At 33.6% G+C, this 24,519-nt stretch overlaps 2 protein-coding genes and 1 pseudogene across 2 annotated transcripts; 2 read left to right on the plus strand and 1 right to left on the minus strand.

The window, feature by feature from the left end:
- The first annotated feature begins 259 nt into the window (after nucleotides 1-259).
- On the plus strand, nucleotides 260-3,014 carry LOC120215988 (probable prolyl 4-hydroxylase 7). Its single transcript, XM_039213519.1, has 7 exons — nucleotides 260-541; nucleotides 634-691; nucleotides 776-880; nucleotides 1,644-1,701; nucleotides 1,795-1,970; nucleotides 2,079-2,139; nucleotides 2,526-3,014. The coding sequence occupies exons 1-7, from the start codon at nucleotides 384-386 to the stop codon at nucleotides 2,831-2,833; spliced, it is 924 nt and encodes a 307-aa protein (XP_039069450.1). The 5' UTR covers nucleotides 260-383; the 3' UTR covers nucleotides 2,834-3,014.
- Nucleotides 3,015-4,120: 1,106 nt separating this feature from the next.
- On the minus strand, nucleotides 4,121-4,615 carry LOC120214872. Its single transcript, XM_039212670.1, has one exon. It carries the CDS (start codon nucleotides 4,613-4,615, stop codon nucleotides 4,121-4,123), a length of 495 nt encoding a protein of 164 aa, XP_039068601.1.
- A 9,563-nt stretch (nucleotides 4,616-14,178) lies between these two features.
- On the plus strand, nucleotides 14,179-24,134 carry LOC120214880 (annotated as a pseudogene).
- The last annotated feature ends 385 nt before the right edge of the window (nucleotides 24,135-24,519 follow it).

Here is a 24,519-nt window from a genome sequence, read left to right on the forward strand (position 1 = left end):
AGTACCTAATCTAGATTAGTCGGTCAATAGATCAGATACAAGTGATTAATTTAAAAAAAATAATTTCTAAAATTAATTCGAAAATAGAATTGAAGTTGATAAAAAGTAATTTTACTTAAATAGATTAGCTCTCACCCTTTTCTTAAAGTTGGCGCAAAAAACAGCCATTGGCTGGAAAGTGCTAAACGCATCGTTTTCGTTTATGGTTCTTCGGCCAGAAAAAGAAGAAAAGAAACTTCGAGATTTTTTTTTACGCATTTTGACATTTCCACTAAGCGACAAACATAAAGTTCGTAAAAGTCCAAGGACGAGTCTTGGAAATCGTCCATGATCTCATCTCTGTAATTCTATTAGACAAAGGGTTCTTATTTTTTTCCAAGGTGATGGATTGTTGGAATTTTCTGGGGTTCTTTCTTCTTATTTCCCTTCATCTCTGTTCGGGTTCGGCTGAGATCAATGGATCGGTTCTTCAAATGAAAATAGGAACTTCTTCTGTTCCACTTGACCCCACTCGTGTTACTCAACTCTCTTGGCACCCTAGGTAGATCTAATTTCTCTCTTCTTTTTAGCATTTTATAAATTTTCCCCAGTGTGATTTAGTCAAAACTGTGGAATTTACGGTTTTTTTTGCAGGGCGTTTCTCTATAAAGGATTTTTATCAAGCGAGGAATGTGATCACCTTATTACTCTGGTAATTAACAATTTTTTTACTTGTTTGTTGAAGAATATCGATTTGTGATTTTAACCCCTTTTTAAAAAAATGAGTGAATTTCAGGCTAAGGATAAATTAGAGAAATCAATGGTGGCTGATAATGAATCAGGCGAAAGCATTGAAAGTGAAGTTCGAACCAGCTCTGGCATGTTTCTTCAGAAATCTCTGGTATTGTAAATTACCCTTTCCCCCCTTTTGATAAGAATTTCATCAGCTCCAAAAGCAAAGTTTTGCTGCGAAGTATAACTGAGAAATGCTAAACTAAGCCCCGAATCCTAGAGTTGTGTAGTCAATTACCTTTTTTTTTTCTTTTACATATAATTTTCATGTTTTTTGTGTTCTTCATAAGTAACCAATTTTTGGATGGTAGTTTGTCACAGATGATGCACTGGATGTGTTTTTCCCTTGGTGATTCATTCACACTTAATGTTAGGGCAACTTCTTTACCAAAAGAATCCTTCTTCATTGAATGTATTGGATGTTAAATATAATAGTTGGACTCTTTCTTACTGGCTTATGCATTTGGGATTATTGATTTCCGTTAGCATTGTATTAGAACTCTCGATTTTGAATCCCGATAAATACTTTGGTTCACATGCAAATCCATTAATCATTCATCCTGCTTGTAGTGAGGTCCATTTTTGAAGTTTAGGTATAATAGTTATGTTCTATCTTAGCGGCTTAAGCCTTGTGGATAGTTGGTCCCTCAATTTAGAAGAAAGAAATGTTGAAAAGAATTTTACTTATGATTGCTCCCATGGATGCAATCATGATTGGTATCAGTTACACGTTTCATTTAGTTTAGAGATTGTTTACTTAACGCTAACAGATTCTAATTGTTTACGTTTATGGACCATGTTTGGAAAGTGTTGTATGTGCTTGTTCTTGAAGTTCAAATGCTTATCTGGTGTCCTCTATTTCTCATCTGAAGGATGAAGTAGTTGCTGATGTTGAAGCCAGGATTTCTGCATGGACCTTCCTTCCAGTAGGTATGTTTTGCTGGTTGCTTGTTACTCTCTACAATTTCTTACTCTGTGGAAAGATATTTTTCTAATCTTACTTTAATACGGAACCCCAAACAGAGAATGGGGAATCCATGCAAATACTACACTACGAGCATGGTCAGAAGTATGAGCCACATTTCGATTATTTTCATGACAAGGCTAACCAAGAGCTGGGTGGTCACCGTATTGCCACAGTACTCATGTATTTGTCTGATGTTGAGAGTGGTGGGGAAACCGTGTTTCCGAATTCCAAGGTAAACATTTGACTTTGAATTTCTTTTTTGTGTGAGCTTTCTTCATATTCTATCACTGTAACATTTCATTTTGTTTTGTTCATCACTCATCAATTTGATTTTATGTAGGGAAAATTTACTCAGCTCAAGGACGAAAGCTGGTCAGATTGTGCCAAAAATGGATATGCAGGTATTATCATGAACCTGTTAATAAAAAACTGTTTTTGATTCCAACTGATATTAATCTCACTTGAGTGAACAAGTTTATGAATATAAAAGTAAATTATTGTATTTGATTTAAATTTTATTTTGATCTCGATCTTCTTTGATATAGCAGTGAAATTATGTTTTTCCATTGTTCATTTTTTTTCTTCCGAATATTATCCCACTTGCATGATTGGCTTGTGGTCTGTATTCCAATGAATTCTCCGGATTTATACGTAACTTCTGTACCATGCTCCTAGCTTTTTATTTAATTGTTCTGGTATAAAATTGCTGCGTTAGAAATCCAACTATATAATCAACCATTTTTATAATCCTCAGTACCTGACACTATTGTTCTGGTCGTTCTTGCAGTGAAACCCAGAAAAGGCGATGCTTTGCTGTTCTTCAGTCTTCATCTAGATGCAACACCTGATTCCGACAGTTTGCATGGAAGTTGCCCAGTGATAAAGGGTGAGAAATGGTCTGCGACAAAGTGGATCCACGTCAGGTCTTTTGATGTATCAAAGAGACATTCTGAAAATGGAGATTGTGTTGATGAAAACGAGAACTGCCCTATCTGGGCTTCAACTGGGGAGTGTGAAAAGAACCCTGCTTATATGGTGGGTTCTGAAGACGCTTACGGATACTGTCGGAAGAGTTGTAAGGTATGCTCCTCGTAGAATGTTCTTTCCTGGCTGTTCCCAAGCTTTTTATAGATCAGTAGTTACCATTTTAATAACCGTATATACAGACATCTTTGAGTTAATGCTCAATGCACACTCATATCAGAGGATTTGTATCTTTTTACCGTGGAATGTCATACATTATACTGAAGATGGTTATTAGTTATTATTGTATCAACTTTATTTTGTTCTTACCTTTCACAAGAAAACAAGTTTGAAGCAAATTCCTTCTGTGTACCTTCCAAGAGAGAGAATGGAAACAAAACACAACAATGAAAACAAACATATATGAATCATATGTTGAAGCAATCAGTATTAGTTTCATCAAGAAAGAAAAGGTGCAAAACAAATACATCTCTTGAAGATACAAGAACCAGCAGCTTGACATGTTTCTGGGTATCCCACAAACTATTTATAACAGATAAAAAACCCAGCTCTACATTGATTCATATCTTGGTCATTGAAAATCAGAGGGAAATCATCAAACTGTTCTGTAAAACCTTTTTCCTCGGCCATGGTTTGCAATGACTGATAAACCTTGAACATGGACCATCTGTTCTTTGGCTGAGGAGCCACGCAGTCGCATGCAATTTTGACGAACTGCATAATTCTTCGTCATGGCCTTTCCCGTAGAGATCTTTGTCGATGACATCTTTGATTCGACCGGAGTTCGAGAGATGATTTACCCGATTCACCAAATCACCTTTGAATCCTTCTCCACCTGCATTGACCTCTAGGGGTTTTTGCCTAGTTACCAATTCGACAAGCACGGCACCGAAGCCGTACACATCGGATTTTATCGAAGCAACCATGGTGCTTGAACTCTCCGGTGCTATATTATCATGTTTTTGTTTCATTTTATTATCATGTTCTAGATTTAACATTCAGTTTTGAAGAAAATGAAAACTTAAGTACTAAAACGGGTCAAAATAGACAGTTTAAGTATTAAACGCATTAAGTATTTAACGTCGGTTACTAAAATGAAACAAAAACTAAACTTTAGGTATGATTCTAAAAAATTAAAAGCTTTTATATTAAAATAGTTTAAATACTAAACGTATAATTTACCCTAAATTTAACGGTAATGCATGGCCTCCAAGCAAACCACAGTCTGCACTAAGCCATGAAGTCAAGTGCATCTTGTTATTTTTTTAAAAATAATTTAATTTAATTTAATGCGTTAACAAAATAGTAAAAATTGAAATAAAAATTGTACTCCTGTTATTTTTAAAAAATTAAAATTTTAAATTTTATTTTTAAAATTTTTGAATCCGTCAAACCACTTTAACAATCAAACGAGTAACGGCTCCTGTCTGTGTCGAAATCCAAGGAGGTTTTGGTGGAGAATGGTAACGAGAACGAAGCATATCTGTACGAGAAGTTATGGTTAAAATAATCACCGTCGAGGACGCCGTTTTGTCCCGTCCCTTCGTCGAAATTGAGGGAGTAACTCAGCGGATCGTAATGGAATTCCTTTCCTCTGTTACGAGCTCTGTTCTTTTTGAACCGCCGCAAAAGCGTCTTCCATTTCGTTACGGCCACCGTATCCGACCATTCTCGGAGCCTCCTCCACCGTCGCGTCCAACATGTCTCTTTGTCGATCGACTGCGTGGATAAGGTGGAGTTGTTGTCGTTCACCGCCAACCACTGCAACCAGATCGATCCGTGACAAGGCATACAAAAGCAACAGTCTCCGTTCACGAACTTAACATCGTGGATGTCTCCTTCGTCGTCTGCGCCGCCGAGCGCATCCCTCTCCGTCTTGTTCTGAGACGCCATTTTCATGGGAGAGGCGAAGAAACAGTTAAGAAGTTTCTGTTAAGGTTAAGGAGAAGGGAGAGAATTTCTCTCACCTTCTCTCGCTTTCTCAAAGAAGCTTATCAATTAAGAACTTCCTTCCATGAGAGAGAATTTTGCAGTTACATCTCCATTACCAAAATGTTCGCTTTGTATAGAGTAAATTTTAGAAAAAAAAGGACGAAAATTTTGGAGGATATTCAAATGCTTTATCAACGAACAGTAAACAGCGTTAATATCGTGTTGATTCTATTTTAATCATTCATCAATGAATAATTAATAATAATAATATATTATTGTAAAATAATATTATACTAATGCTAAAAATAATTACAAAAATATCACATCAATATTATTATTAATTTTTAAAATTTATATTTTCAATTCGTTTGTTATTTCTATAATTTTTAGATCGGATTATAATTTTTATATTTTTAAAAATATCACATCAATGATCTATTTTAACCATTCTAATTTTGTTTGAGATTATAGATCATAAATATCTAAATGATCAAGTATATTGTTACTGATATGATTCTTCTAAGCACCAAATTCAAACAAAACACGCTCGCAACTTTGAAGTTCTTCCAAAATGATTCTACGAGAGTTTTTGTTTACTTACTCATTTATGCATTATATGTGACATATGTATGCTTTAAACATATTATATTATGCTGAATATTCATATGTTATCCATTACTTGCATACTTTGTGATATTCATGTATATTACATCTTTACTTAAGCATATGTCATAGCTATGTTAACTTATGTACTCATTTTACCTTAATTCATACATAATCATTCTATACTTAGCTCATTTGCATTCAAACATGGGCTGGTTATGTTAACTTATGTATTTATTCTAACTCAATTCATACATACACATTCTATATTTAGCTCATTTGCATTCAAACATAGGCGGCGATATGCATTCATTGTCCAAGCTTAAATCCTATCTAATTTCTTATTTTCATGCTTTACATTTATACGTTGGAAGCTAAGGCTAGCTCATGGATTGAAAATACAAACCTTGGCAGCTCATATTAACTCATGAAAGTGTTATGCTAGCTCACTTAGCTCAAGGGAGCTTAATGAAGCTCAAAGATTAGCTGAATAAGCTGAAGGGGAGATGAACTTAGCTGGAGAGTAATTTGAAAGACTAAAGGGAGTTGAACACATTCAAGGTGTACAATGTGAACACATTAATCCAGGGGGACAATTCACGTCAGTCAGATTACTAAAGGCAGTGCATGCTAGAAAGTCATACGGGATTTACAACAATTCATCACCTTTGGACATGAGGAACTAAAGTACATTCAAGAAGACTAATGTGAAAATATTAAAACGGTGGCAACCAATTGAACATAACCATTCAACCATATAAAGAATCCATGCATTCAGAACAATACATTCGACCATATACATTCAACTAAGGCAATCGATGAGTCATGTTCACACTTCAGGGGAAAAGAATATCAACCTTCATAAATTCATTAACATAATTGGCGAGCACATTCAGAGAACAAAAGGAGAATGAATCCATTCATGAAACGCATGGAACCAATTGCATGAAGGGAACTGATGAGTCATGTTCACACATAGAAGTCAAGTACATGCAATAAGCTTAATTCATGAGAGGAAATGAACCAACATGTTTGTAATCATCATCTTTTATACATTTGTATTATTTTTTTTATTATTTAAAAAAAAAGAACAAAAAGAAATCCCAATGCAGATTAGGGCATTTGATGCATAGTAATGGTCCCAAAAGTGACTCATAAGTAGTCCCAATAATCGAAAAACACTTGTCTAAAGAGGAAGAGAAGTTCATAATGAGAATAACTTATTCAACTTTTTATCAATTACAAAAGGAAATTGATCAGCATTTCCAACAAGACATTCATAATTTCCAATGAGGCATTCATAATAAAAAGAACTTGGAGAAAGTCATGTAGGAGAGCTTATTCAACCTCAACGGTTGCCTTTACAGAAGAGTAAAAAACTCATAATGAGAAAAACTTAAAGCTTGAGATTTGTTGGCAGTCCGACCGAATAAAAATTGGTGCTTAATGTCTTTGTCCAATTCATGTTTTACATTGATGAGTGACAACTGTAATCACCATTTTTTATCTATTTTTATTATTAAAAAAAAAGGAACAAAAAGAAATCCCAATACAAATTGGGATCCCAACAATGACTCATGAGTAGTCCAACAACTAAGAAGCACACCGTCAATCCTCTCCTCGCCACGCATGCAACAGTGACTCATTTGCTGGCCTGCTCCGGACTAGGCGCCTAATCCACTGTTCCTTCAACAGCACCACCACAGCCCCAGTCAGCACCAAATCAGCCATGTAATTAGACAAAAAGCAAAGAAATTAGAAATATTGTATTTTTACTTTTGTGTCCTGGTGTAATATGGGTTATAAGAACACAAACAATATTGTAAAATAGGAGAGAGTTTCCCCGATTCAATAAAATCTGGAATACAAAAGAATTGGGAAAGGTAGTTTCCTTCGGGATCCTTTTTTATTTTATTTTCTGTTCTTTTTCTTTATAAAAGGTGTGAATGTCTGTGATTCTAGAAAAATAATGATAAGCAAAAGGGAGTAGTTACCTTAGTTTGGAACCCTCGACGGGGCCTCTCGGGTCTTCGTCCATAGCTGGTTGAGACCTCATCACCAGGAAAGTCACCAGAGTTGTTGAAGCCGAGAGATTAAAGGGCTTTCGTGAGTTTGTAGATAGAGGAAAGAGGAGGGGAGTGCATTCTGTTCCTTTAGAAAGGGAGAGGGGCCCAAATTGTTTGGGTTTCACTGAAAATGACAAAGAGTATGCTTTAAAATCATTTTTGGGTTAATATCATATAGGGTTCCTCCATTTCTTGTCATCTTTTACACTGGTCTCTTAAAGTGTTGGGTTATTCACGTTCAAGTCCTCCAGCGTCAACAGTATATTTACGAATGTGTCACCTATCTGTAGTTTAAGTTGTTTGGATTAAACCTTGGTTTAGTCCCTCTGGTTTCAGCGCCTATTTATAAAATGGTTTCTTCTTTTGGGTTTTATCACGTAACGGTCCCTTTATTTTCAGCTTGTGTTTACACTTCAGTCACCATCCCTTTTTTATTTATTCCAAGTTTGATACATCATTTTTGTGTTTATTTCATTTTTCTCAATGCCTATTCAATTTATTTACATTCGACTGTGTTGCTTTGATTATTTATTTATGTTCGATACCATGCACTGTTTTTTTATTTTTATATTTATTTGGTTCTTTTTTATTTTATTTTTATTTATTAACCACTAACTTTACTTATCACTCCTAATATGTGTTCGATCTAGTGGTGACTCATCCCGGGGTAAGATTCAAGTTGTTATGGTTCGGGATTAAAATATTAATTTCTAATATTAATTTTCGTGCACTTCATTTTCTGTTTTCATTTATTTATGCACTTTAATTCAATTTATTTATGCACATCAACTTTTCGTAATTATGTTCGAATTATTTTTCCACATTTAAATCTCAGCTTCACTAATCATTGCAATAACATTAATGCTTGTCTACTTTTTCAATTTTGGCATTTTATTTTTCATTTTTCATTTATCTTTATTTCTATTTGGCTTTCCATATTTACTTTATTTATTTTTATTTTGGGGCTTACTTATTTATATTTCATCATGATGTTTATACATTTTTGTGTGTCGATATTATTTTGTAAATTTCCCATACGTTTTAATGTGAAATAAGATTGAACCGAGTGGGATTTCCTCTGTCTTAGATGTTAGGCAAGCTAAATTCTACCAATTTTATTTTGATGTCATGTAAAATTCTAACTATTATTTTCTATTAAAAAAAAGCTTCTTAAAGGAAATTCGATTTGTCTTGGATGTTAGGCAAATCGAATTTTCTTTTATAAGTTTATTTTACACATATTAAAAGTTACTTTATTATTAATAGTTTTAATTAAAATATTCAAAAGGGAATCTTTCTTGTTCTAGATGTTGAATGAGTTAGAGCCTTTATTTACTTTTTTAAGTTCGTATCTCCATATTTACTTTTTTAAGCATGAGAGACTTAATTAGAGAATTCAACACTTGATGTTAGGATTAGAGAACATTGGTATTTTTAGAATATAGAATGGTTAGTTTTAAAACATTGAATGGATAGTTAACCTTTTTTTATATATATTCTTCAATACTCTATTCACATTAGTTTAAACAAGATGTGCTCTCAAATTAATTGAACATTCAATATATTTTTAGATGTTGGAGGATTTTGAGGTCATTCGATGAGAGAACATATCAATTATTTTTTTTATAAAAAAATCATGTGAATTTTTGGACTTTGAGGAATATCTCTAAATTTTCTTAGACGTTAGAAAATTTTGAGGTGTTTTAAAGAGTTATAAGTTCTAAGTTTTTTGCATGGTTCATGAAAATCAAGGTGTTTCTTGAATGAGATTAAATTTCAATATTCTTCTAGATGTTGGAGAATACATGAGATTACCCATGAAAGACTTCACCCTCAAAATTTTATATAGATTAATTTGTGAATTTTTAGAGTTTTTATAGTATAATTTTGATTCTCTTAACCGTTAGAGAATTTTGAAGTTATTCTTGAGAATTTAAAAATTCTTAGTTAATCTAAAAATACATTAATTGCATGCATAAGTTGAGATAAATATTTGTGGTCAAATAAGCATCTTTTTACGAGCGTTGTGAGGGTGTTAACCCTTCCTCACACGTAATCATACCCAGGAACTTAATTTGATTTTCGTAGACCTAAACATTTTGGTGTTCCAATCTCACTTTAAACTGATTGGTAGCGACTCCATAACATTTCTTAAAGTACAAAACTAATTTTTTATTCAGCAGGTAAAAATAGTGTCGACAGCTTGGCGATTCCACTGAAATTTTTTTAGAGGGCACAACTTTTACTTGATCACGAATATCTTGTCTCTGATAATGTATTTGCATTATGTTTGACTTGTACACTATTATTTGTTTATTTATTGTATATTTAATTCATGTTATTTTAATTTCTTACCTATATATTACACATGCATAAGCATGAGCTTTCTGCCTCCATCTGAATTAAGTAAGAGATAGTTGCTATGCTTTTGTGAGTAACCCTCCGCATGAGCTAGTAAATAACTTCCGGGGTACAAAGTACCTATACCTTCGTGAGTAACCATCTGCATCGGGTATAAGGAAATGCATCCTCTCGAATTGAATTCAATCTATATTCCTGTAATGGGTGATGATTGAGGGTCTGACAGCCCAAGGGGCACCGACAAAAGCAATTTGGGTACCTTCTTCTTTATAATTAAAACCTTACATATATCGAGTCATAATGAAACTTCGTATGTCAGTAGGAATGCCTTTGAACCTTTACTATTTGCTTTAAATTCATAGAATAAATTTCTTTTTGAATAAAAGCATGTGAACTAGATACCATGCGATTATGATTTATTTCTCGAAAAAATCATATATAGATAGGATCTATTGTAATAAATCATGTGTAGGCAGACAACATATAAAGCTAAATTTTTTTTGTTGATAATAGTATTTATTGTTTTACATATTATTTATTTATACTAACCATTATCTTTGTCTCGTTTGTTTTTGCACTTACCTCTTGTATACATTCAATAAAACACCGAATAATATTATGGGTTGATGATCACAACTACCTTGACCCTTACTAGTGAAAAAGAGACAATGCACACTTACGGTACTAGGAAAATAACTAAAAAGATGGCTGAAAGGTTAGCTCGTATTGAGTAGAAGCAAGAGACATAAAAAAGAAATGAGAAGTAAATTGGCTAAGATTAAGGTCGATTGCAAACTTGCAACCTGATATGCTAAAGAAAATATAGGAGATATTCAAAAAGCATGCAACTGTTGAAGAAGATCATGTTGAAAACCCCAAACCATCTAGCCAAGAACTCACACATCCTCTGGGCTTTACGCCCGTTCACATCTCTGCTCGTGCTTCTACATTATCAAGAAGCACAAACTCATGTCTTCTTCGCTAATGAGAACCAACAACATCAAATTGGATCTTCATTTCCCATCAATTATCCCCTCGTACCAAGAGCGAGACTAGAAGAATTTTGTACCAATAACACAATTCCTTATCTGAATGAATTAGCCAAGAAAGAAAAGGCCAATGAAGAATTCACCGTCAACTAAAGAATCTAGAGAAAATGGTAGAATACGTGGAGATGGTTGAGTTGTTCTACGGGTTCGACGCCAAAGAATTAAGTCTTGTTCTTGACCTAGTCATCCCGATGAAATTCAAAGTTCTTGACTTTGATAAGTATGATGGAACCACAATTTCTTCATCCCACATCACCATGTTTTATCAAGTAATGACTGATCACGTGGAGAATAAGAAGATGTTGATCCATTGTTTTCAAGACAACCTTACTGGACCTGCTTCCAAATGGTATAACAGCTAAATCGTACTCAAATCCGTTCTTGGAAAAATTTAGCTCAGACCTTTTTAGGTTAATATATGCACATGACTAATATGGCCCCTAATCGAACAATGTTGTAAAAATATGAAGATGAAGTATAACGAGAGCTTCCAATAGTACGCACAACGATGAAGGGATGTTGCATCCCAAGTGCATCCACCAATGACTGAAAGGGAGTTTACCATTTTGTACATAAATAAATTAAAGTCTCCCTATATTAATTACATGATATGGACAACCACTAAAAGTTTATCTGACATCATCATATGTGGAGAATTGATTGAAAGATATATCAAGAATGGTACGATAAGGCGGATTGGCAGTGTTGATGTCGAGACAAATATGGAGGTAATTACAGTAGGATCACCAAATATCATAAGGTGGTCCGAGAAAAGACTCCTATTGATCCGATTCCAATGACGTATGAGGAATTTCTCCTAACACTGGTTGAGAGAAACATATTGACTCTACTGCAGTCCAAGCCAAAGGAACCTCCGTTTCCTAAGTTTATTTTACAAGTATTAAAAGTTATTTTATTATTAATAGTTTTTAATTAAAATATTCAAAAGGGAGTCTTTCTTATTCTAGATGTTGAACGAGTTAGAACCTTTATTTACTTTTTTTTAAAGTTCGTATCTCCATATTTACTTTATTTTAGGCATTAAAGACTAATTAGAGAATTTAACACTTGATGTTAGGATTGGAGAACATTAGTATTTTAGAATATAGAATGGTTAGTTTTAAAACCTATAATAGATAGTGAACCTTTTTTGGTGTGTTTATATTCTTCACATCTAGATTAAAGAAGCATGTTATATATTTTCAATACTCTCATCACATTATTTTAAACGATATATGCTCTCAAATTAATTGAACATTCAATTTCTTTCTAGAAGTCGGAGGATTTCAAGGTTATTTAATGAGAGAACATATCATTGATTTTTTATAAAAATAATATCATGATAATTTTTGGACTTTGAGGAATATCTCTAAATTTTCTTAGACGTTAGAAAATTTTGAGGTGTTTTAAAGAGTTGTAAGTTCCGAGTTTTTAGCATGGTTCATGAAAATCAAGTGTTTTCGTGAATGAGATTAAATTTCAATATTCTTCTAGATGTTGGAGAATACTCGAGATTACCCATGAAAGACTTCGCCCTTGAAATTTTATATAGATTAATTTGTGAATTTTTAGGGTTTTCGAGCATAATTTTGATTCTCTTAGCCGTTAGAGAATTTGAAGTTATTGTTGAGAATTTAAAAATTCTCAGTTAATCTAAAAATACATTAATTACATGCATAAGTCAAGATAAAATATTCTTGGTCAAGTAAGTGTCGTTTTTACTAGCGTTGTGAGGATGATAACCCTTTCTCACACGTAATCGTACCCCCGAACCCAATTTTGGTTTTCGTAGACCTAAACATTTTTTGTGTTCCAATCTTACCTTAAATTGATTCGTGGCAACTCCCTAATATTTTTTTAAAGTATGAAACTAATTTTTTATTCGTTAGGTAAAAAATGGTGTCAACAATGTTCACACTAAGGGAGGATAAATTCGACTATGAAGATGCATTCAATTAAATGGATGAACATTCATTTATTTAATTAGTCCACTAACTTGACATTGTATCTACATAAGGATGAACATTCATACATGAATGTTCACTCATTAAGGCTTTGTATTTACACCATGCATCCTTAGGCTTATAAATAAGCTTAGCATTTCATTTGTAATTATTCATTCAACTTTGATTTATGAAATATTTGTGACCCCATCTATTCCATTGATACTTCTTGTACTTTTGGTTTAATATACCAAAAGGGTTAAAAGTCCTAAATACCACCCTTCAAAGTCATCTTATAAGGTTTGGGGTTAATCTTTAATACAACTTAGGTTCTTCCTTGATACTCTAAAATATTATCTTCGATCATAATCACCATACTTCTATTTCCATTTCCATACTTCATCAAATCTTTTCTAAACATATCTATATCTTCTGTAACCAATTGTTTAATTCCAGTATCTTATCTTTATTTCTATTTCATTTACTTCTACTTAATCATTCTCTTTGAGCTATCTTGCTTATGCATGGATCTTGTTGCCTTCCTAGATCGAAACAATCAAAGGATAGCTTTGACTTTACCAACATCACAAGTGAAACTAGGACGATCTATGTCAGATACATTTGGATTAGTGATTAACTTTTTTATTAAAATTATTGTATAATTTAATATTTTTTTTGAAAATTCAATTCAATTTAATTTAAATTTTTATTTTTATTTTAAAAATTAAATATGATTTAAATTTAATAAAATAATATTAAATATAGATTGAATTGAGCTTCGAGTAAAATATTTTTTTTTCTGAATTAGATCGGATTAATTAAAAATCTAACTTATATTCATTTTAGTTCTGTATCATTCAAATGGTCTTAATAGTAAATCCATTAATGAAATATTATTTAGAAAAATATTTAAATATCAAAGTGAGTAAATTATATAATTAAAATATTAAATTGTACATTAAACCCTAAAACTAGAACAAAATAAACTCAAACTGTTTCCAAAGTTACTGGGTGGGTTTATGCCTGCTAGAACTGTAGTATATAACAACGGTTCATGTTGGATCAGTATTTTGTTCAACTCGTTTTGATTTAAAAATATATATACTTCACCCAAATATAATTTAAAAAAATATTATTCATTCGATTCAATTTAATTCAAAAAATGTATTTTTTTCTACCCGAATATTTGATTCAAATTTTTAATATAAATCTGGTTTGACTTAACTCGATATAAAATAAGACCTAATCAAAAAACAATAGAGAGAGATATCATAACAATTGTTTAAAATTTATATGAAAAATTATATTATCATCTTTTGATCGAGTCGAATCAAAAAATTTTCACAATCCAATCAAATTCGATTTGACCTCGCTCCTATATAAAATTCAATCTCAATCCACTTAAATCTGTTATTTTCAACTACAAAAAATTCATACTCTATCAAATTAAATCAGATGAAAATCCGTCAATTTCAGAGTTAAATTACCATCATGTTCAGAACATCCGATTAAAAAACAAAGTTAAGTTTAACCCTACCCATAGTATTAACTCATCATTTGCTGCTTTTCCCCCTCGAAGCCGTTTCCCACTCCTTTTTTTGGCGGCGGAAGCATCGCTGACGACCCATTTTCCCTCTTTCTTCATAAACGGACTTCAAAGAACACTTTCACTGTAAATCACCGTGCTTCCAAAAGAGAAGTATATAAGCTCTCGGCCACCTCTGCTGCCGCCTCCATTGGAGTCTTCTCTGACGTTGGCTTCCTCGAAACAGTTGTGGACATGATCAATTACTTTCTTTCAATTCACCACCTCTAAGGCTTCAACGATTCATAGAAAATTGTTTTGGTGAAGCGCACTCTGCAATGGAGGCAGTGGCATGTCCTTCCGTTACGAGCTTAGCAACAAAATCATTGCCATTTTCTTCACTTTCACAATCTTCTATCATAAACCTCCCCCAAAACTGTCACAAAAATACTCTAAAATCAAAATCTCCTAGAAAATTTGTAACCTGCGTTTCATCTGGTTCCAGTTCTGGTACTCTCTTTAATGAATCTGGCACTAGTTCTAGTTCTCCAACTGGAATTCTTTTATTTTCTTTATTTAATAAGTTCTTTTTTTGGATTTCTTGTAGGTTCAGTTGTAACGTTGCTAGATTACGGAGCTGGAAATGTTCGGAGTGTAAGGAATGCGATTCGGTATCTTGGCTTTGAGATAGAGGATGTAAGTCATTTTAGCTTACTTATCATTTCTTAATTGATTGTTAATTTTATTCATTGAAAAGTTTTAGCACTTTATTCAGATTGATTAAATGTTTACATCCAATTTTGTAAGAGTGTAACTTCAGTTTAGGATAAGAATCTGATGTAAACTTTTTATTAGATAGAGACATAGGGTTGAACTATCGCATCTAGCAAGCATGCTTCTTTTCAATTGTTGTTCGCTTCTTTAGTTTTCTTTAAGTACTCATGTCCGATAATCACACATTTTCAGACATGGATATAGGATATGATTGCCCATATGGAGCACTTAACTATCTTATGTCCAAGTAAATATGTGTACTTTTATAATTGCAAATATTTTTAATTGTTTCCGCTAAAAGAAATTTCATAGGGAGTTTCTGTTACAGTGTTCATTTTCCTTTGCTTGAAGTATGTGGATTGGTGGCATAGTTTTAAGAATGTTATGATCTGTGTATCATTTTATGTTTACTTGCATTTCAATCAAGTATGCTTAATAAGTAATAATTGTGTTATTTCTTTGGAATTCAAAGGTGCGAACTCCAAAAGACATTTTGAATGCAGATCGCCTTATCTTTCCTGGTGTTGGGGCATTTGCTTCAGCCATGGATGTATTGACCAAGACCGGGTATTAGTTTTTATGACCTTTTTAATTTTTTTTTTATAAGAATTTCAGGCCTTGTTAAAAGCCCCCTCTTGATTAATGGAACTAGTACGGTAGCTCCTTAATCAGCGGAAGGAGGAAAAGAGTGCCTTAGGATTTTATTGAACATAAGAAATTACATAGATACAACCTGACAAACACCCTTAACAGAAGCAGATAAACAGGGAACAACCCTAAACCACCCATAAACTACAGCCGTAGTTCAACCAGTCTGTCCTATTAACCACCTAACAACACTTCTAATACAAAAAAAAACCATCATTTACAACCAAATACTAAGATAAACGCCTCTGAATACAGTTTTCGAGCAATTAAGAACCAACTGAAGGAACAAGTTCTAGTGAGATATACGCAATCATCGGGGACCCAAGAATTAGGTTTGAAGGAAGGATCTACTTCGTGCACCATGATTTTGAACAAATTTTCTCCGACCTTCAACTCCATCAACCCATCAATTCTCCCTTGAGCCTTTGTGAGTATTTGAAACTTAGCGCGATCAAAAGACGATGGAAACTCACAACTGTTGTCGATTGCTACTAATTTTCCCACTTAGTTGCAATGTTTTTGAAGTATTCCAATTCTAAGCGTGAAAAGGAATACCTTCGCAAACTAACCAGATTCGACGACACTCCACCACTAGGCTCTCTGACCAAGTTTCCACTTTGGAAAACCATTCTGCAAGAGTCTCTAGTTTCTCATCCTTCACGATTCTCAACGAATCGGAGTCTTCAAAACCATTAGAACCGCATTTCCAGCAACTCTCATTAGCGTGAAGCCAACTAGTCCTTTGGCTTGAATTTGGTTAGCAAGATTACCAATTTTGATAAAATTCCTGCACCACCCCACAAGACAATTACTCAACACGTGTAGCTTGTCTTCGTCCACTACGCCCTCAACTTCAAAGAGTTTATTCCTCGAAATATCCTCAAAATAATTATTTCAAGCTGTTTATTTTTGGTCATTTGAACATACTTTTAACACTATTTTGTATACAGGGATTTTGGATATGGAATGGTAGAAGAACTAATATTAGAAATTCTTTATGATAAGTCAGAAGGTTCTGTCGTAACTTGATAATTTTTTTTATAAATTATTTTAATTAGAGAAATATAGTGACTCAGAGATCAAATCTGATTTGATGATCCTTTAGCTTTTGAAACTTATTAGGCGAACCATCTATCTTTATATTGATTTGCCAAATGACTTGCAAAACTTCACTTAATCTATTTATCACCACGAATAAAAGTTGAAATATTCTAATGATATGCTACTTTGTAACTGTCTGAAAATTTTCCTCCTACAATCTTTTTAATGATAGCTAATTATCACTTGTTTATCTCAAAATTGAACTTCTTAGTTAAAATTATCAGTTTGGAAGTTTTCATTTTTAATTTACTGCAGGATGGCTGAAGCACTATGTACCTATATAAAAAATGATCGCCCATTTCTAGGCATTTGTCTGGGACTTCAACTACTTTTTGAGTCTAGTGAAGAGAATGGACCAGGTCAATTTCTAACAACTCCTATTTTATTGTAAATCTTTGAAAGACTAAACATATGATTATGATTAGGACTATATGTATTTCTTCACTTGTAGAAAATATACTAACTGTTCTCTTGAACGCATGTTATGTTAGGTTATGCGGTTTAATGAGATCTTTCTTTGGTGGTTTATCTATCATATTATTTTTATTTTATAAATAGATATTCATAGATAAATTAAAGAATAGGTTTGTATAGGAGGAAGAGGAATTGCCAGGAGAAAAAGGAAATACAATTAGTCTTCATTTCGCAAACAAAGAAAATTGGATTTTCTTTGTAGTATGGTTTTGTTTGTTTTCTAGTTTTAAACTTTTCAACTTTACACCATGGTGCATTGTTTCAGTGAATGGTCTCGGCTTGATACCTGGTATAGTTGGGCGGTCAACTCTTCGAATAGTTTTAGAGTACCAATATTGGCTGGAATGCTTGCAAGTTGCTAAAGACTTCTGAAATTTTGGATGATGTCGGAGACCACCATGTCTACTTTGTTCACTCTTATCGTGCCATGCCAGTATGCTTCCTTGTCTACCTTGTAATTATTTTGTGCATTGCTCATTAATGTGCCTATTGCCAAAGCTTCCAATAGTAAGCATAATTTGTGCTCTTTGGTAACCTATTTTCTCATATTTTTGGTAGTCAAATAACAAAGAATGGGTTTCATCTACAGTGAAAGAAAAAACATTAATAATGATAAAAATAAGACATATCAGCATGAGTACATGAAGATCATTAAAAGAAGAATTGCTAAGTTGTTTCTCCTGGCTTAGGGAGTTGGTCCATCCTTATTCTTTTCATAGTATTTGTTATGCCTGATTGAGAAACAAGTATCTCTGTAGATTAGCAAAAGATTATTTCTTTTCTAAGCAAATGTCAGACATAAGAGCTTACCTGTTCATTGATAATTGACAACATTGATAAAATTGTTTCAGATGTTGGTCTTTCCGTATTGAGAAGGTTCCTATACCCAAAGTCACAGGGTAAAGGAGTCTTTGTATCCTTGGTTTAGTCCATCTAGTAACTTATATCAGTTTTTATTCATCCATAATGACCTGAATGATTTGCTTGACTCAGAAGCTACTCAGAGGAAGGCTTCAAAACTTGCTAAGAGGGTAATAGTTTATGAAACTTGGATTATTTTGGATGTTATTCTTGATTTATTTTCTATGCACTACTTGTGTTTTAATAGTAATTACATAGCCCTAAATGAGTACATTAATGACTTTGTGATTCATATGATTCGTAGCTGAGTGATAATTATTTTATTCAGGTAATTGCTTGTCTTGATGTTAGGACGAATGATAAAGGGGATCTTGTTGTAACCAAAGGAGAGCAGATGATGTAAGAGAGCATACAAAAGAATGAGGTGAGTCAGAGGTCATTCATTGCTCGAATTCCTTTTATTGGGTTGAATGCCTAAATCAAATTTAAATTTTGCCTATAAATGCATAACAAATTCACAATACCATACATGACAAAAGTGGATGTTCCCTTAGATATGAGAGGATATTGGAGTAGAATTATTCTTGCTTGTTTCTTCTTGATCTCCTATATTCTAATACTTGGATTAGATGCTGTTTTTAACTCGTCGAAAACTTTTATAGGTGAGAAACCTTGGTAAGCCCGTAGAGCTGCTCGACAGTATTAAAGATGGGGCTGATGAGGTATGCTTATAGCTTTGAGAATGTTTTGTTTATATTGCAATATCAGCAATCATTTAACCTCTGCAGAGTTTCTTTTTTGCCTTGAATTATTGATTCTTTTGCACTTCAAATTTCAGGTCAGCTTTTTGAACATACTGGATTCCGAGACTTCCGTTAGGCGATTTACCTATTGCAGGTTTTTGGCATTTAATTATAAACATATTTCAGCATGGAATTTTTAATTTTGTTCTTAGCGTTTGTATGTTGAATATATAGTATATTTATTAATTTATATGCATTACAGGTGTTAAGGCACACATCAGAAATGTTTTTGTCCCACTAACAGTTGGAGGGGTATACGAGATTTTACTGATGCAAATGGGAGGTGGTACCTCTGTTTTATACTATGATCTGGTTTTCATATATCTTACTACTAAGACTTAATTCAAAGATTTATTAGGCTTTCCCTGATTCTGCAGTTCTCAGTGATCTTTCTGTATTTGGCAAAATTTTGTAATAAGTGTATCATAGATGTATATTCATTTTCTTTTTCAGGTACTATTCTAGTTTGGAAGTTGCTTCAGAGTATTTAGGTCTGGGGCTGATAAAATATCCATTGGAAGTGATGCAGTTTATGCGGCAGAAGATATATAAAAACCAAGTGTGCAATATGACCTCTTTAAGACTTGAAATATTTGGAGTAAGATGTTTATGCACATGCATATGTAATTCTAATAGTTCTGTAAATGCTTCTTTCAGGTAAAGACAGGAAAGAGCAGCTTAGAACAAATTTCTAACGTTATGGAAATCAGGTGATGTTATTCTTGTTTTGATAGTATGCCCGCACAATATGTATCCATGTATATTTTATTAATATTCTACAGGCTGATTTTAAAGTTTTTCCTGCTTGTTATTGATATTACTATAAAATATAGAGTAATTTTTTTAGAGGAAAAAAAGAACAAAAGGAACCGACAAATTGTTGATGGACGATAGTTGGACTGGGTGTGTATGTTGGACACACTCTTGTCAACACTGTGTTTAAATTTCTCCATGCATTAGGAGGTCAAATCCTCATACCTGTGTGTAGATATACCTTGAGCACGTGTTGCAAGAAAATTATGATCATTGTTTTTTACCTATCCAAGTGGTGTCGGTTTTGTTGCTAATTTTGCTATTACATCTTGTAAGCGAGGTTTTGACATATCATTTTGGCCTCTTGATCATATTTTCTGGAAGAAGAATGAACTTTTATGAGCTGGTTTAGTGTTTATTTGACAGGCAGTCGTTGTAAGCATTGATCCTCGTAGAGTGTATGTTAAAGGTCCTAATGATGTGCAGTTCAAGACTATACGGGTCACAAAACCAGGTAAATAAAGATTTTACTTTCTTTTTATTTACCATTCATTCGAAATTTACATTTTGTCCTTGGAAAATTTGCTGTGTGTGAACAAGAGAATTTTTCTGAAGACATTGTCTGAGAAAGTTCATAATAATGATTAGGACGTCCTTTTGGTGGCAGTCCAAACGGAGAAGAAATGCTTGGTATCAGTGACGGTAGGGTTCTCTTTGCTCTTTGCCTTTATGCATTATCTGTGATAAAGCGCTTATCTACAAACTTTTTTAAACTAATGGTGTGCGTTAAACCATCATACGATAGATCTTATTCAAAGCAAGCAAATACCTAAAACCAAAAAAGAACTCATCGAACAATGAATTCCACCTACAAATATTAATCAGTCATAAGACTAACAACCAATCAAAAAGCAGACTTAATGCCTATGACCCAAATGCACCCAGCATCCATTCATGTCATCCCAATTATATGTTCACAGATCATGGGCAATCATTGGCTTAAGTAGTTTTTTATCTTCCGGAATATCTAAAGATAGTGTATGGAATTTTAAAGGGGGAGAGAAGTAGCCGAACATAGGATTTAGATGGGGAAGAACTAAGGAAGAAAGAAAAATGTGACGATGGGCATTGGATCTTAACCATGAGTATGTTACTCAGTCACAAGGATTAAAGTCTAGTATGGATGTGTCTAACACGTGTGTGCTTTATTTATTCTATGTTTCCCTTACATTTGGAAGTTCTCAGCATTATATCCATGTTCAAATATATTAAACACCTCCAGGAAAAATGTAGCGTTGGAAATAACATAGTGAAGAACGAATAGAGTTGAGAGAAGGATAATTATAAACAATGGGGGCATATGTATTAAAAGTTTGTGGCGATCATTTAAAACCTGAAAATTAGATAAAATCTAAATGCGCTAACATTCTAAAGAAAAACAACGTTAGGAAAAGGCAATTAGCTTGAAGGTGCAAACTAAATAATGCGATGCTACAAGGAACAATAGCATCAAGGGTGCACTCAGACTAACTCCATCTATAGTTCAAGCTCAAGTTCAGTACTCTAATATAGAAATCAAATTACAGAATGATATCTTCCAAAGCTCAACATGCAAATCTTCCATTCCATTTCTCATGCACTTAAAATGTTACTTTAATAGTATCTAAATAAGAAACCAAACAAAAAAATGATGTATCCTTGAATCAAAGTAGTCGCTGCATGCTCAACTATACACTAGTAAAATTATATCATTTTTGCATTTTAACTGTAGCAACTCCATCGTGTCACATTTGTACAGATTGTTTAGCTTAATGTATCTATGGATAATACATAATGATTAAATATCCATCATTTTCTGTTTATATGTCAGAAGTCTTTAGTTTATGCATATGCTGAATGGCTTTATGTTCCTAAGGTTAATGGTGGGCGAGAGGTCGACCGATTGGAGCTTATGAGCTTGCAAAAGTTGTTGAAGAACTGGGACAGGAGAAATACTATTGAACGATCGATTGTGACGGTATAAATTCCTCACCGGTTCCCCTGTAAGTACATGTTAATAGCACGACATTAACATTTCAAATAATCCAGTGTTGTTAAGTGTGTTTAGGTGCTAGAACTCTTTCATTGCTTTAGGTGATAGCCTGAGTGAAGTAAAGCGCAATATATATATATATATGTGTGTGTGTGTGTGTGTTTTTAGGAATAGTAGGCCTCACTAAAAACCCCCTTCATGATTATGGAACTTGAAAATAGTTCCTTAATCAGCGGAAGGATGAAAAGAGTGCCCTAGGATTCATTAACCTCAAATAATTACAAAGTAATACAAGGTCTAATCTCCCTCAAGAGGTAGAAAACCAAAAGAAAACAGCCCTTAACAGAACATAAATATCAACCAATACCACCTTAGCTAGGACGTCCGCCTCTATATTGGTTGTCCTACTAACCCATTCTAATAAGACCTCATAAACACTAAGCTTTTGAATAATGTCTTTAACAATTTGAACATAACGACAAGACATGAAACAACATCCTTAACCCACCCAATTGCCACCTTACTATCATCTCGATAATCAATATCTTAAACCTATGGCGAATAGATCATAAAAATCTAAACCCTTTAGGATAGCTTTCAATTCCATCAAAGTTGGAGGCCCCGGACCAGCAGGCTCTTTGAAGGAGCCAAGAATCGAGCCAGACATGTCTTTAGAACACCACTAAACCTCCTTTCCAATCACTAGAAGTAGCGCATCCACATTAAGTTTAATAAAACCCTTTGGAGGAGGGGACCAAGGAAACTTAGTTGAAATTTGATTAGAATGGGACGAGCAAGAATCCATAGGGAAGGGTCAGCAATAAGAGCATCCTGGAGATAGAAATATGAGTTTCCCTAGCTAGAAACCATGAAGCAAGCCTGCACCTAGCTAAAAACCTAAACCACTCCTCTTCAATCACTAGAAGTAGCGCATCCACATTAAGTTTAATAAAACCCTTGGAGGAGGGGACCAAGGAAACTTAGTTGAAATTTGATTAGAATGGGACGCAAGAATCCACTAGGGAAGGGTCAGCAATAAGAGCATCCTTGGAGATAGAAATATGAGTTTCCCTAGCTAGAAACCATGAAGCAAGCCTGCACCTAGCTAAAAGAAAATTTCTGCTCGATCAAGCTTCCCTCCTTCGAACACTATAAAATTCCTAGTTCCATATTGTCCATAAAACCACTCCAGGTATAAATGACCAAATAGAGAGTTGGTCTTCAAGTCAGTCCATGCTAGTAGGAATCTTTAGCATCTTCATGAAAAACAGACTGAAAATTCCAATAGCCCATGAATTTAGTCCATATTGGCCAAACAACCGAACAGGAAAAAAATAGATGAGATGATGATTCTTCTTCTAGATTACAAAAAGGACACAAGTAACATTTATGCCCTGAACACCTCTCTTAACCAGAGCTGTCTTCACTGCCAGCTTCTTTAAGATAACTTGCCAAAGAAAAGTCAATAGTAATGATAGTACTCTGAATTGTTTTTCAATCATGCATGCTTGATTGAGTTTGATACTATTCCCTTCTTGATATTAAAGGTATATCTAAGGAAAAGTAAAAAATTAAAGAAATTAGAGAGAACTTCAATTATGTGGACTTTTTTATGCCTACCACCTTACAAAATCATGCCTAGGTGCACTAGGCTTGCGCCTAATCAAATGGTTCTCGCCCAAAAGGGTCTGAGGCACTTTTGTTCTGTAGTGCGCAGGCACAGACGCTAGGAGCATGCCTTGACAACAGTGATAATTGCTCCTTTCGTTTTGAAAATTTCATCAAGAGTCATTTGTTTACATTTAAACAGATGGTCAAGTGCTATTGACAATATCCAGATTATGCCATTTTTCTTTTATAAATAAATAGTCATTTTGGGTTTCTCTCTAGGATTATCAAAACGTGTCCATGGTCATCAAAATTACAGAAGACTTAATATTATATACATACTTGTGATTTTTCTAACCAAGTAGGATATCAAGTATATTCTTCTTTTGTTTGTTTAAATGCCTATTTGCTGAATTTACAGGTCAAGGAAAAGGATTTGATATTGATTTAATAAAGCTGATTTCTGATGCTGTCAGCATCCCTGTAATTGCAAGTAGCGGTGCTGGTGCTGTTGAACACTTCTCGGAGGTATTCATGAAAACAAATGCATCAGCTGCTCTTGCTGCTGGCATTTTCCATAGGAAGGAGGTAATTCTTCAATAATTTTTCAAAATCTCATTTTCCCCAGCTTGATGAATAATTAGAAAAATTTAAAGTTAGATAACAATCTTTTGATTCATTGGGTTTTAGGTGCCCATTCAGTCTGTAAAAGCACACTTATTGAAGGAAGGCATTGAAGTAAGGATGTGATCGAATATGTTATCAAGTTGATTAGGCCCTCGAAATTTTTGTTCCTAAAATCAGGAGTAAGTATCGGTATGCAAACTTCCCATCTTATTGTTTTTAATGTTTTAATGCATATTTGCTGTTTTGGGATTGATTTCAAATTTTTCATTCAGATATGAGTTAGAATGTATGACTGAACCATTAAGATAATTCAAAAAATGGATTCGGATATCTAATACTGCTATCCAAATCAAATTTAAACATATTTGATATTCAAGAGTATTACCATTTGATTTTTCTCTGAGCCCATCTAGGATATTTATATGCGTGTATGTATATGTATTCTTTATATCGATTTTATTACTTGCTGCTGGTTTCAACACAAGGCACTTGATTATCTCATATGATTAGCTGAACCAGTCGTGGAGGCTGGATTACTGGAAGTCGGGATGAAGTACACCTAAGTTTTCTTACTGAATAATAAACACCACAATTTCCTCCTATACATATATAATAAATTGGAACTGTGCCCTGTAAG

This window comes from Hibiscus syriacus, unplaced genomic scaffold (assembly GCF_006381635.1).
Source record: "Hibiscus syriacus cultivar Baekdansim isolate YM2019G1 unplaced genomic scaffold, ASM638163v2 tig00000764_pilon, whole genome shotgun sequence".
Taxonomy (NCBI): Eukaryota; Viridiplantae; Streptophyta; class Magnoliopsida; order Malvales; family Malvaceae; genus Hibiscus; species Hibiscus syriacus.

What these genes read in the sequence shown, in the direction of transcription:
- LOC120214872 (XM_039212670.1), bottom strand. Translation starts at nt 4,615, where the DNA reads ATGGCGTCTCAGAACAAGACGGAGAGGGATGCGCTCGGCGGCGCAGAC.
- LOC120215988 (XM_039213519.1), top strand. Translation starts at nt 384, where the DNA reads ATGGATTGTTGGAATTTTCTGGGGTTCTTTCTTCTTATTTCCCTTCAT. An exon ending in TGTTTCTTCAGAAATCTCTG is followed by an intron (nt 881 to 1,643) that starts GTATTGTAAATT and finishes TCTCATCTGAAG; the next exon opens with GATGAAGTAGTTGCTGATGT. An exon ending in ATGGACCTTCCTTCCAGTAG is followed by an intron (nt 1,702 to 1,794) that starts GTATGTTTTGCT and finishes AACCCCAAACAG; the next exon opens with AGAATGGGGAATCCATGCAA.